Source organism: Carcharhinus amblyrhynchos, chromosome 33, assembly GCF_965287045.1.
Source record: "Carcharhinus amblyrhynchos chromosome 33, sCarAmb.v2.hapA, whole genome shotgun sequence".
In the NCBI taxonomy this organism is placed as follows: Eukaryota; Metazoa; Chordata; class Chondrichthyes; order Carcharhiniformes; family Carcharhinidae; genus Carcharhinus; species Carcharhinus amblyrhynchos.
In genome coordinates, this window is record NC_137356.1 from 12,153,512 (window position 1) to 12,168,180 (window position 14,669).

The 14,669-nt window shown below is 53.3% G+C and overlaps 1 protein-coding gene across 6 annotated transcripts in view; it reads right to left on the bottom strand.

The window, feature by feature from the left end:
• Positions 1-7,792: 7,792 nt before the first annotated feature.
• Positions 7,793-14,669, bottom strand: part of LOC145361027 (uncharacterized) — a 15,937-nt gene continuing 9,060 nt past the window's right edge. For 5 of the 6 annotated variants that reach the window (XM_080216568.1, XM_080216570.1, XM_080216569.1 and 2 more), the window contains one exon: positions 7,793-9,763. In XM_080216568.1, the coding sequence (XP_080072694.1) occupies positions 7,849-9,597 (1,749 nt within the window). In that variant the 5' untranslated portion in view covers positions 9,598-9,763 and the 3' untranslated portion in view covers positions 7,793-7,848. Of the gene's footprint in view, positions 9,764-10,775; positions 11,154-14,669 lie in introns of those variants that run through there. The other variant, XM_080216572.1, reaches the window with a different exon arrangement.

The window sequence follows — 14,669 nt, forward strand, 5'->3', positions numbered from 1 at the left end:
GGTTAACCCATTCACACCCCGCGTCGCTCACTCAACAATGGCTACACACTCCTTCCTGCTGCAGGTCCACTATCTGGGCCTCGGGTGGCACGGTGGGTTAGCACTGCTGCCTCACAGCGCCAGGGACCCGGGTTCGATTCCGGCCTTGATTTTCTGCATGGAATTTGAACATTTTCCCCGTGTATGCATGGATTTCCTCCGGGTGCTCCGGTTTCCTCCCAGAGTCCAAAAAGATGTGCGGGTTAGGTGGATTGGCCGTGCTAAATTGACCCTAGTATCAGGGAGATGAGCAGGGTAAAGAGGAATAGGGCCTGGGTGGGATTGTGGTTGGTACAGACTTGATGGGCCAAATGGCCTCCTTTTTAAAGTTTATTAGTCACAAGTCGGCTTACATTAACACTGCAGTGAAGTTACTGTGAAATTTCTCTAGTCGCCCACACTCCGGCATCTGTTCAAGTACAACGAGGGAGAATTTAGCACCTAAACCAGCACGTCTTTCGGACTGTGGGTGGAAGCCAGAGCACCCGGAGAAAACCCACGCAGACACGAGGAGAATGTGCAGACTCCACACAGTGACCCAAGTCGGGAATCGAACCCAGGTCCCTGGGGTTGTGAGGCAGCAGTGCTAATCACTGTGCCACCGCGCCACCCCCTGTATACTGTGGGGATTCTACGATTCAATGGTCAGCATGGGCCAGTTGGGCTGAAGAGCCTGTTTCTGTGCGCTCTGACTCTATGTCTCCCTCCAGGGCGGTGGTCTAAGTCTGTGCTGCCCCTTTTGTGTCTTTCTCTGGCTCTCTATCCGTTCCCCCTCAGGTTCTGACCCACTTTGGTGACCTGCTTTTCTGGCTACTTCAGCCGAATTAGTGTCCTAATTCAATCGGTGGTGCCTCCCTTTCGATTCCTGGCACCAGATGAACGGGTCGGGTGCGCTGAGCTGGCCAGCTTGGCGGACAGAGGGCAGAGTGCGTGCCCACGCACACGGAGGGTCAGCAGTTCAAAGCCTGCCCTGTTGCAAAGATTGCGTTGACCTCGCGTGTGTGTGTGTTTTTTTTAGCGACTGCGGGACGTCCTGGGATTGTAACACAGTCCGACAGAGTGTAGTCACCGCTCTGATATTGGGAAATGCGGCAGTCAAACAGCGCACAGCAAGATCCCAAAACGTGATAGCGACCATTAAAAAATTGGTTAGTTTCGTGAAGGTTTATATAATAACTCCCCAACTCTTTTTTTTGGTGGCACAGTGGGTTAGCGCTGCTGCCTCGCAGCGCCAGGGGCCCAGCTTCGATTCCCAGCTTGCCTGTGTGGAGTCTGCATGCTCTCCCCATGTCTGCATGGGTTTTCTCCGGGTGCTCCGGTTTCCTCCCACGGTCCAAAAGACGTGCTGGTTAGGGCGCATTGGTCTCGCTAAATTCTCCCTCAGTGTATACGAACAGGAGCGTGGTGACTAGGGGATTTTCACAGTGACTTCATTGCAGTGTTAATGTATGATGTGGAGCTGCCGGTGTTGGACTGGGGAGGACACAGTAAGAAGCCTCACAACACCAGGTTGAAGTCCAACAGGTTTATTTGGAATCGTGAGCTTTCGGAGCACTGCCCCTTCATCAGGTGAGCCCATCCGTGAAGGAGCAGCGCTCCGAAAGCTTGTGATTCCAGATAAACCCGTTGGTATTTAAGCTGGTGCTATGAGACGTCTTACTGTGTTAATGTAAGCCTACTCTGTGACACTAATAAATAAACCTTACTTTTTATCAGCGCCACAGGGATCATTCCCGTCTCCCGAGGGAAGAGGGGGCTCTCAGTTTAGTGTCTTATCCGTGAGTGCAGACTTCCTGAGTGTTACGCTGGAGGTAACCAGCCTGCATCACGCACTCCATTCTGTGGGACAGGAATTAAACTACAGCCTGGAAGGAGACATAGAGCAACACAGCATGGAAACAGGCCCTTCGGCCCAACCAATCCATGATGCCCTCCCAGGCAGTCCCATTTGCCTGCATTTGGCCCCTATCCCTCCCATCATAGAACACAGAAAAACTACAGCACAGCAGGCCCTTCGGCCCACAAGTTGCGCTGATGATCTCCCTACCTACAAGGCTTACCTACAACCCTCAATTCTATTAAGTCCCATGTACTTATCCAGAAGTCTCTTAAAAGACCCTATCGAATCCGCCTCCACCACCACTGATGGCAGCCGATTCCACTCACACACCACCCTCCGAGTGAAAAACTTACCCCTGACATTTCCTCTGTACCTACTCCCCAGCAACTTAAACCTGTGTCCTCTCGTAGCGACCATTCCAGCCCTGGGAAATAGCCTCTGAGAATCCACCTGATCGATAACTCTCAACATCTTATACACCTCTATCAGGTCACCTCTCATCCTTCGTCTGTCCAAGGAGAAAAGACCGAGTTCCCTCAACCTATCCTCATAAGGCATGCCACCCAATCCAGGCAACGTCCTTGTAAATCTCCTCTGCACCTTTTCAATAGCTTCCACATCCTTCCTGTAGTGAGGCGACCAGAACTGCGCACAGTACTCCAAGAGGGGTCTGACCAGGGTCTTATAAAGTTGCAGCATTACCTCCCGACTCCTGAACTCAATCCCTCGATTGATGAAGGCCAGTACGCCATACACCTTCTTAACCACATCCTCTACCTGCAAGGCCGATTTAAGAGTCCTATGGACGTGGACCCCAAGGTCCTCCTGATCCTCTACACTACCTTCCCATCCATGTACTCATCCAAATGCTTTTTAATTCTTGCCATTGTGCCCGCCTCAACCACTCTCTCTGGCAGCCCATTCCATATCCCTACAACCCTCAGCGTGAAGGAGTTACCCCCTCAGGTCTCCCCCTCCTCCCACTCTCAACCCACATCTTCTTGTTTTCAATTCCTTGGGAAAAAAACGGGCAGGATTTTCCAGCCCCGCTCGCCACAAGAAGGGAAAATCCTACCCCGAGGTCTGTGGATCTTTCTGTGATCCGCCCCTCGCCCGCTCCGATTACGATTCCCGTGGCAGGCCGGATGGTAAAATTGTCCCCACGTGTGTTCATCCTATCCCCATGGTCCCATACAGTAGCAGTATTGTCACTGGGTTAGTAATCTGGAGACCCAGGGTAAATGTCCTGGGGACCTGGGCTCGAATCCCACCGTGGCAGATGGTGAAATTTAAATTCAATAAAAAAATCTGGAATTAAAAGCTGACCATGAAACCGTTGTCAATTGTCCGGAATATAAAGCTAGTCTCAGTAATGGCGACCAAGAAACAATCATTGGTTGTTGGAAAAACCCATCTGGGTCACTAATGTCCCTTTAGGGAAGGAAATCTGCCGTTCTTACCCGGTCTGGCCTACATGTGACTCCAGACCCACAGCAAGGTGAGTGAGTCATAGAGTCGTAGATGTTCACAGCATGGAAACAGGCCCTTCGGCCCAACTTGTTCGTGCTGCCCAGTTTTTACCCCTAAGCTAATCCCCATTCCCTCATTTGGCCCCTATCCCTCTATACCCATCTTGCCCACGAAACGATCTAAATGACAAAAGATAAAACTGAACCCGCCTCGACTAGTGCCTCTGGCAGCTGGTTCCAGACACTCACCACCCTCTGAGTGAAAAAGTTGCCCCTCTGGATCCTTTTGTATCTCTGCCCTCTCACCTTAAACATGTGCCCTCTAGTTTTAGACTCCCCTAACTTTGGGAAAAGATATTGACTATCTCGCTGGTCTGTGCCCCTCATTATTTTATAGACCTGCATAAGATCACCCCTCAGCCTCCTACACCCCAGGGAAAAAAGTCCCAGTCTATCCAGCCTCTCTTTATAACTAATGTGGTTGGCTCTCAAATGCCCTCTGAAAAATGGACTAACGAAACGTTCAATTCAAGGGCAATTAGGGACGGGCGATAAATATTGGGCCAGCCAGTGACACCCACATCCCATGAATGAATAATTCATTCTCACTGAGCAAAACTCGACAATCGCACCTTCAGTGATGCTGGTGGCAAAAGGATTGATGGGAAGACAACAGGTTAACTGTGGGCGGCACGGTGGCACAGTGGTTAGCACTGCTGCTTCACAGCTCCAGGGACCTGGGTTCAATTCCTGGCTTGGGTCACTGTCTGTGTGGAGTCTGCACGTTCTCCCCGTATCTGCGTGGGTTTCCTCCCACAGTCCAAAGATGTGCGGGTTAGGTTGATTGGCCGTGCTAAAATTGCCCCTTAGTGTCCTGCGATGCGCAGGTTAGAGGGATTAGTGGGTGGATATGGGGATAGGGCCTGGGTGGGATTGTGGTCTGCGCAGGCTTGATGGGCTGAATGGCCTCTTTCTGCACTGTAGGGTTTCTAACTCGCCCTGTATTAGAATTTTAGTTCGGCCACATTTTGAATATTGTGTACCACTCTGGAAGTCACGCTACCAGAAGGATATGGAGACTTTGGAGAGGGTACAGAAAAGATTTACCAGGATATTGCCCTGGTATGGAGGGTATTAGCTATGAGGAGAGGTTGGAGAAACTCGGTTTGTTCTCACTGGAACGACAGAGGTTTAGGGGAGACCTGATAGAAGTTTACAAAACTTCAGTCAGGTGGGGCACAGTGGCATGGTGGTTACCACTGCTCCCTCCCAGCGTCAAGGACCTGGGTTCGATTCCCGGCTGGGCTCACTACCTGTGAGGAGTCTGCACGTTCTCCCCATGTCTGCTTGGGTTTCCTCTGGGTGCTCCAGTTTCCTCCCACTGTCAAAGATGTGCAGGTTAGGTGGATTGGCCATGCTAAATTGTCCCTTAATGTCCAAAGATGTGCAGGTTAGGTGGATTGGCCATACTAAATTGTCCTTAGTGTCCAAAGATGCGTAGGTTAGGTGGATTGGCCATGCTAAATTGTCCCTTAATGTCCAAAGATGCGTAGGTTAGGAGGATTGGCCATGAGGGCCTGGTTAAGTTATGTGTCAGAGGGTGGGTGTAGACCTGATGGGCCAAATGGCCTCCTCCAACACTGTGAGGACTGTATGATTCTGATTTGTCCAATCATTCCCTGTTTGGAATAAACTTGCAGCCAGTGGTGCTGTGTTTGTTTTTTGCAGTGTTATTTGAGAACAAAGTGAAGGTACAAAGCTATACAACATGCACGTGACACTTCTTTACATATTTTACAACAGTGAGAAAGACATTCATCGCCAAGGCTTGGAGAGAAAGGAGAAGCCTTACAATGAACACAAAACACGTGGTATCGGGCTACTTCTCCCTCTTATAAATACATAAACCATCAATATTTACAATACAACATATCAGTGATTGATACAAAGTGCACACTTATTCAAAGAGGCATTAGTCCCTGGCCCGGTTTGGGTCCAACCTCATCCAGCCCTGGGTTCTAACCTCACTGAGGTTCTCACTTATTGAATCATAGAATCCCTACAGAGCAGAAGGAGGCCATTTGGCCCCTTGAGCCTGCACTGACCACAATCCCACCCAAGCCCTATCCCCATCACCCTGTGCATTTACCCTACATTGCCCTCCTGACACTAAGGGGCATCTTAGCACGGCCAATCCACCTAACCCGCACATCGTTTCGGGTTGTGGGAGGAAACCGGAGCATTCGGAGGAAACCCACGCAGACATGGGGAGAACGTGCAGTCTCCACACAGTGACCCAAACCGGGAATTGAACCCGGATCCCTGGCGCTGTGAGGCAGCAGTGCTAACCACTGTGCCACCCAACAAGATTTGAGATTGCCTTCCGGATGTGGTGGTGAGGGGGTGGGTGGATGGGGGAATGTGTTGCCTTGTGAGATCCTGGGGTGGAACTTTCCATAGGAATCGTAGGGGCCGGGATAGAGGCTATGCTCATTGATCCTGGGTGGGCTGTGGGGGTGACCGCACAGAAAATCCCGCTCCTGGTAAATTACACAATTGGTCACCTCGGGATGGTAGGCCTGGGAGAGAAAACTCAGCTCCTAATCTCTTCATTAGAGAGACTCTCACCTAAAGAGGCAAGTGTACAGATGTTGGCCTGGCACTGGTGCCCATCCATGATGGAAGGGCATCGCCAACATTCAATATCGGGTCTGGCAGCGGGCAACAAAAAAAGAGAAGCGGTCCAATTTGATAAGGGGCTGGAGGTGGTCCTGTTTCCCATGGAATTAGACCTCTTTGAGAAGGTGATATCTCAGGAAAGGCCAATTCACAACGGGGTATTAACCAGTTCTTCAAATGTACTCAGTTCCAAAGATGTACAGGTTAGATGGATTGGCCATGCTAAATTGCCCCTTAGTCTCCAAAGATGTGCAGGTTAGGTGGATTGGCCATGCTAAATTGCCCCTTAGTGTCCAAAGATGTACAGGTTAGGTGGATTGGCCATGCTAAATTGCCCCTTAGTCTCCAAAGATGTACAGGTTAGGTGGATTGGCCATGCTAAGTTACCCCTTAGAGTCCAAAGATAAAGGTCAGATGGATTGGCCATGGTAAATGTGGCGTTACAGAGATTAGATTCCAAGCGGTTCCAAGGGAAAAGGAAGTTGAGTGGAAGGGTTGGAGATGTTGGAATGTTTTCCCTGGAGAAGGGGAGCTTGAGAGGAGATGGAGGTGATTAAGTGGGTGGCTGGAGAGAGTAGACCGGGAGAAACCATGTGCCGTTCACCAGGGGAGAACCAGTGGACATCGATTGAAGATGGCTGGTGAAAGAAGCAATGGTGATGTGTGGAATAAATTTCCTTTTTCTCCGCGCGTGTTAGGATCTGAAAAGCCCTGCTGAAGAGTGCGACAGAGGCAGATTTATTTGTGGCTTTTCAGAAAGGAAAATGGATAATTGTCAGAAAGAAAGATTCAATTTCACGGAGAAAGACAGCAGAGTGGGAATGGGTAGGCCTGATCCTGCAAAGAGCTATCATACACAGGACAGACCAAATGGCCTCCTCGAGTGCTCGAACCATCACTGAAAGTAAGCATGCAGGAACAGCAGGGAGTGACGTAGGCAAATGGTATGTTGGCCTTCATAGCAATAGGATTTGAACGTAGGGATAGGGATGCTTTGTGGGTGGCACGGTGGCACAGCTGCCTCACAGCGCCAGGGACCCGGGTTCAATTCCCAGCCTCGGGTCACTGTCTGTTTGCATGTTCTGCCCGTGTCTGCGTGGGTTTCCTCCTGGTGCTCTGGTTTCCTCCCACCGTCCAAAGATGTGCAGGTTAGGGGGAATTGGCCATGTTAAATTGTCCCTTGGTGTCAGGGGATTAGCAGGGTAAACCTGTGGGGTTATGGGAATGGAGGTTGGGTGGCTACGCTAAATTGCCCCTTAGTGTCAGGGGGAACAAGTTAGGGTAAATGTGTGGCGGGTATAGGGATAGGATGGGATTGTGGTTGGTACGGACCCAATGGGCCGAACGGCCTCCTTCTGCACTGTAGGGATTGTGTGATTGCACGAACTTTCCAACTCATGAACAAGAGACAACTGGGCCGAGTTCCGAGCAGCAGTGAAAGGCGGGGGAAGCAAATTAGCGTGGCGCGGCTGGTCGCCAGAACGGCAAGTGGCTGAGGTGAGGTTTTGTCACACAGACCGGTTTTTTGTGTTTTATTCCCTTTCGGGCCCTCAATGGCCCACGGGGCTGGTGGGACCTCGAAATTTCGAGTCAACCCTTCAAGTGTCCTTGTGATCTGATCAACTCAGATCACCCCCTGAGGGATCGGAATGCGGCCTATCGTTGAGCTATGCCTGTCCTGCGGCCTTTGACCTTGTGCTGGTATCCAAGGAGATTGCTCCCCGTTCCCCCCCCCCCGCTCACTTTGCCACCAAATAGTCTTGGTCGCTCGGACTGATTGCTGTCCACGCCTCCGTGACAAAGTGTTTGTCCGCCTTCCCCTCAACCTTCAGTGGGACTGACTAATTGGTTTCTCTCGCGGAGAGATAGTTTCTCGGCAGATTGCGCCGCGTTCCGCTCCAAGACCTTCAAGCACGCCACTTTGACCGCGTGGAGGCCCGAGGCAGCCGGCGCACTTTGGTGTTTCCGAGGAATGTCACTCCCGAGGGAGGCGTACTCCTCAAAGTCATTCAGCCCCCCCGCCAGGCAGGGTAACGCGTTCATGTCCAGGAGGCCCGATTTCCCCCACTGGCCGGTGACGGGGAGGTAATCCTTCGCGACGCACCCCCCCAGAGCGGGCTGTTGCTGGAAGAGGCCTCTCCGCAGGCCCGGGTCGCTGGCTTGCGGTGGCGGACGGTCTTGCCCGCTGCCCTGCTGCTCGCTGGCGGCCATCGCTCTGGCCTTCAGGCGCAGCTTGTGGGGAAGAGCGGCCCTCCTGACCTCCTGGGGCCCTCCCGGGGGCAGGGCCGGGTCGTAGGCCGGGCTGTCGGCCTTCTCCTGACTCTCGCTGTCCGAACCTTCGGAGAGGGCTCCCAGCTTGTCCGTGGCCCGCGGGGCCTCGATGACCGACCGCGGGGCGAAGGGGCATTCCGACGCCTCCCGCCTCTCGGCCAGGAACCCACCGGAGCGCGGGGGGAGCTGGCGGTCGGGATTTTGGGAGCCGGGATCTTCCGGCTCTCCCTCCTTGCCGGCGGAGGGCAGGGAACGCGGAGCTCCGGACGCTCCGAACGAGCCGGCTGGGTTCTCAAAGGGGGACCGCTTCAAAACCTCGATGACCGATTCCTTTGGCGGTGGGTGACTGTGTACCCTCTGCGCCTCGGTGCCCGAGACCTCGCGAGGGTAGTGCGGCGCCAAGCCAAGAGAGGAAGGTGGCTCACGGAGCCCGGCGGCGGATTTAGCTGGCATCGCGGGTCGAGGAAGCTGCGTGTAACCCGCCCCGTGGCCCGCGGGGGCCGTCTGGCCGGCTTGAGGCGCCGTCTGAAAGCCCTCCGGCTGCGCAGGGTGACCCCGGGCCTCCTCCTGCCCCCCGCCGTACTGGAGAGCGTCCCTGGGCGCCAGCTTAAACCTCGCCGACTCCTTGTAGTTGACGAATTCGACCTCGTCGCAGCTCCCGGGCAGCGAGGCCGCCTCCCCTCCCCTGCAGGCCGCCCCGGGGTCCTCGTCCCGCTTGAAGTCCCCGGGGGCGGCGGCGGGCCCCGGGCTGTCCCCCGCGCTCGACGACCCGTCCGAGTAGTCGGAGAGCGAGCCCCGGGGCGAATAGCGGCTGGCGGGCAGGAAGCCGCTACCTCGGCTGGAGTGCTCGGCCTCCGAGGAGTCCGAGTTGAGGAGTAGGCCGGGGCTGTTGGCGTAGCTGTTGTAGTAGGAGGCACCGGCCAGCTGGCGACTCTTCTCAGTGTAGGCGGCCGCAGTGATGAGGCCGAAACGCAGCTTGAGGGCCAACAGCTCCGACTTGAGCCGCACGTTCTCCTCGTTGAGGGCCAGGACGCGGTTCTCCAAGACCATGTCACTGAGGCGCCTCTTCTCCCGCGACCTCTTGGCCGCCTCGTTGTTCTTGCGCCTCTTCTCCCAGTAGCTGGCGTCCTTCTTCTCGTCGGAGATGAACTCGCGCTTCCTGCGGCTGGAACTGCCGGGGCGACCTTTCGCCGCGCGGTGGCGTTGGGGCAAGGCCTCGTGGTAAGGGCCGAGAGCCTCCGAGAGGCAGAGAGGTGCCGAGCCCAGATTCTCCATCTCGGAATAGTAGCCGGATTCCATTCTTGAGGGGGGTGAGGGGTCGGAGGAGGATGTGATCCAGGCGACTCGAGCAAGCTCGCTGGCAAAGAAGGATCCTGAGTTTTCTTCCAGCGCTTCTAAGAGTCAGTCTTGGGACTGATGCTTGCCGCCATTTTGTCACGACGCCAAGTCCTGGGATTGGCGCGACCTGGGAGGAACACAAAACACTTCAACTTTAATATTCACTCATATACTCCGCCGTCAAACCGCTGAAAGAGAAAAGATGAGGGAAACTATCGATCGAGAATGACCATAAGACATAGGAGCAGAATTAGGCCATTCGGCCCATTGAGTCCACTCCGCCATTTGATCACGGCTGATACGTTTCTCAACCCCATTCTCTTTCCTCCGTAACCTTTGACCCCTTTACCAATCAAGAACCGATCTATCTCTGTTTTAAATGCACTCAGTGACCCCGTCTCATAGAATCATAGAGCCCTACAGTACAGAAAGAGACCCTTCGGCCCATCAGCTCTGTACCCACCACAATCCCACCCAGGCCCTACCCCCATATCCCACCTGCTAATCCCTCTAACCTACACATCTCAGGACACTAAGGGGCAATTTTAGCAATCAAACTAACCCGCACATCTTTGGACTGTGGGAGGAAACCGGAGGAAACCCACGCAGACACGAGGAGAATGTGCAAACTCCACACAGACAGTGACCCGAGCCGGGGATCGAACCCAGGTCCCTGGAGCTGTGATGCAGCAGTGCTAACCACTGTGCTACCGTGCCACCTGGTCCCTTGCAGTCTCAGGTCAGTGATAGGATGATGATGGTGACATTCAAGGTGTAATAGTAATCACAGTGATACCATAGTTAGTACTGTTGCATCAGAGCGCCAGGGTCCCGGGTTCGATTCCGGCCTTGGGTCACTGTCTGTGTGGAGTCTGTAATATTCTCCCCGTGTCTGCGTAGGTTTCCTCCGGGTGCTCCGGTTTCCCCCAAAGGTATGCGAGTTGGGTTGATTGGCCAAGCTAAATTGACCCTCGCATCAGGGAGATTGGGAATGCGGGAATAGGGCCCAGGTGGGATTGTAGGCAGCACAGACTCAATGGGCTGAAGGGCCTCCTTCTACACTGCAGGGATGATATCATATCCCAGACCAGGTCAATCTCTAACCGAGCGGATATGCCCATCTCTAATCCGAAAGGTACCTTCCTAACTGTCCTGGGTACCGTGGGAAACAGGGAAAAGCAGTGAGTGGTGGGTGGAGAGTCACACCACAGACTCACACGTGATGTCTGCACAGGCTAAACTAGGTCAGGGGGCGAGGGAATTTGCAAGCGCCTAGCGAGCTAGCCAGGCAGGGGAGTATACGTTCGGTAAATGAGGTCACAGCAGCCAGTAAGTGGCATTGAGCTGAGATTGCCCACACGCTTCGTAATCAAAAAGAAACCTCGGTTTTGAAACACAGAGAAGCCAAGAACAGTACTGAGTCCGGGCTGCCTGGTGTAACCTAGTCTTTGTCTGCCCAGAACAGAGAAATAGGTCAGTGGCATTAACTGTGCGCACAACAAGGCTCCTGGCTAAAATTAAACTCTTGTGCGTTTGGACACAGCGGGGAGTGAGCAGAGTTAGCAACATCACAGATCACCACAAACCTTACAAAGAATATAGAATTTAAAAAAAAACAATAGGTTTTTTTCCGTGTTGGCTGAATCTGGATTTGATCCCAGTGCTGTATTAGTGGAGAACAATGGAGATCGCCAATGGGTTTGGCCAACGGGTTTCAGGGGATGGTTAATCTGGCCAGCAGTAATAGAATCCCGACAGTGCAGAAGAGGCCATTCGACCCATCGAGTCTGCTGCGACGCTGCCAGGCCCTCTCCCCCACCCTAACTCTGTAACCCTGCACATTTACCGTGGCCAATCCACCTAATCTGCATGGCAGTGTGGCACAGTGGTTAGCGCTGCTGCCTCACGGTGCCAGGGACCCGGGTTCGATTCCCTGCTCAAGATCACTGTCTGTGCAGAGTTTGCACATTCTCCCCGTGTCTGCGTGGGTTTCCTCCGGGTGCTCTGGTTTCACCCACAGTCTGAAAGATGTGCATGTTAGGTGATTGGCCGTGCTAAATTGCCCCTTAGTGTCAGGGGGACTAGCTAGGGTAAATGCCTGGGATTATGGTGTTAAGGTCTGGGTGGGATTGTGGTCAGTGCAGACTCGATGGGCCAAATGGCCTCCTTCTGCACTGTAGGATTCTATAAGTGTGGCCCAGTGGTTCGGTGTAATAATAAGGAAGTTCTCACATCACGGTGGCACAGTGGTTAGTGCTGTCGCGTCAGAGTGCCAGGGTCTCGGGTTTGATTCCGGCCTCAGGTCACTGACTGTGTGGAGTCTGCACATTCTCCCCGTGTCTGCGTGGGTTTCCTCCGGGTGCTCCGGTTTCCTCCCACAGTCCGAAAGACTGTGCTGGTTAGGGTGCATTGACCATGCTAACTTCTCCCTCAGTGTACCTCAGGCAAACACGGGTAGCACAGTGGTTAGCACTGCTGCTTCACAGCCCCAGCAACCTGGGTTTGAATCCCGGCTTGGGTCACTGTCTGTGCGGAGTCTGCATGTTCTCCCCGTGTCTGCGTGGGTTCCCTCTGGGTGCTCCGGTTTCCTCCCACAGTCCAAAGATGTGCGTGTTTGGGTTGATGGGCCAAGCTAAATTGACCCTAGCTTCAGGGGGGATTGGTAGGGTTACAGGAATAGTGGGATTGTAGTTGGTACAGACTCAATGGGCCGAATGGCCTCCTTCTGCACTGCAGGGATGATATGATCATATCCCAGGCCAGGTCAATCTCTAACCGAGAAGACATGTCCACCTCTAATCCGAAAGGTACCTTCCTGGGTGCCCTGGGAAGCAGGGATAAGGTGGGGGTGGGTCACACCACAGACTCACACGTGATGTCTGCACAGGCTAAACTAGGTCAGGGGGCGAGGGAATTTGCAAGCACCTAGCGAGCTAGCCAAGCAGGGGAGCATACGTTCAGTAAATGAGGTCGCAGCGACCAGGCACTGAGCTGAGCTTGCCCACACGCTCCCACTGTGCTGTTCAGGCCTGGTTTAAACAAGGAACGAAGGCCAAATAAATGGAAGTGTTGGAGAAAAGGAGCAGGTCCAGGGAGCATCTGAGGACAGAGAGTTTTCCGTGTGTGAGGATTTGCTGGGATCCTCATGGGAAAGGGCAGAGGGAAGGTGAGGTGGCGTTACCTGTCCTGGTCTGACTGTGTCCATAAACATGACACTCCCATCTCACAGGCACGGGATTGGAAAGCCGGAGCCATGTGTCCCTGGAGAGATCCCCCCCCCTTGGCTGGGCTGGCTCTGTGCTGAAATTAGCACTTGCCCCACATTTCCCTTTTAAAGAGCGGCTGAGGTTTCTCAGACTGGCACACCAGGGGGCAGGAACTCAGCGCCACACAATAAACCACACTGAAACAGAATGCTTGCTCAGAGACTCCAGCCAGAGGTGTAACAAGTTAAACAGACTGCCAAGGCCCCCAGCCAAGGGGCTATCTCAACGAAACAGTCCCCATGACAGGAGACACCAGGGAAACCGGGGAGGGGAGAGAGGGGTCACCGTCTCCCTTTGTACTTGACACCATGCCATGAATTTATCTGACATGGTGCCATCATCAAGCACCCACCCTTGCCAGTCAAAGTCACAACCAAACATCACCAAGTCCAATAAGCACGAGTCTTGCCCTGACTGATCTCTGCCTTGCCACAGAGTCCCTACTGTGGCCATTTGGCCCATTGGAACAGAATCCAAACCAGGCCCTGATCAGGGGTGGGGGGGGGGGGGGGGGGGGGGGTTGGGTGGCCATTTGGCCCATCAAAACCAGGCCCTTTCCCCCTCACCCTATCCCATTAATCCTGGCTAATCCCCCTGCCCTACACATCCTTGGAGTAAGGGAAGCGATGGCCCAGTGGTATTATTCCTAGACTATTAATCCAGAAACTCAGCTCATGTTCTGGGGACCCGGGTTTGAATCCCACCACGGCAGATGGTAGAATTTGAATTCAATAAAAAAAATCTGGAATTAAGAGTCTACTGATGAAACCATTGTCAGAAAAAACCCGTCTGGGTCACTAATGTTCCTTCAGGGAAGGAAATCTGCCGTCCTTACTCGGTCTGGCCTACATATGACTCCAGAGCCACAGCAATGTGGTTGACTCTCAATTGCCCTCCAAGGGCAACTAGGGATGGGCAATAAATGCTGACCCAGCCAACGACACCCATGTCCCACGAGTGAATAAAAATGGAAATCAGAGGAACCCACGCAGACACAGGGAGAATGTGCAACCTCCGCATGGACAGTGACCCAAGACCAGGAATTGAACCCAGGTCTCTGGTGCTGTGAGGCAGCAGTGCTAACCCCTGTGACACCGTGCAGGAGAGCATATGTGCAGACTGGCAAGTGCAGAGCCCTCAGTACTGGGAAGGTGCCAGAACTTTAGTGTCCAAAGATGTGTAGGTTAGGTGGATTGGCTGTGCTAAATTGCCCCTTAGTGTCCAAAGATGTGCAGGTAAGGGGGATTGGCCATGTAAATCGCCCCTTAGTGTCCAAAGATGTGCAGATTAGATGGATTGGCCATGTTAAATTGCCCCTTGTCAGGGGGATTAGTAGGGTAAATACGTGGGGTTATGGGGATAGGGATCATTGTCAGTGCAGACTCAATGGGCTGAATGGCCTCTTTCTGCACTGTAGGGATTCTATGGTTCTATGTTTAAAGGGGAAACCAGTGTCGATTGTTGTAAAAACCCGTCTGGGTCACTAATGTCTCTTTAGGGAAGGAAATCTGCCGTCCTTACCCGGTCTGGCCTACATGTGACTCCAGAGCCACAGCAATGTGGTTGATTCTTAACTGCCCTCTGAGATGTCCTCGCGAGACACTCAGTTCAAAGGTAACAAATGTTGGCAAAACAACCTCATGGAAAAATAAAGGAAAGATATATATATTTCTGTAGCTGCTGCGTTGGTGTGCTTGTACCCAGCTGTAACTGGACCTGTGTATCTGTATATCCTTGTGGGTCAGTGTAACAATGCTTGTATTTTTG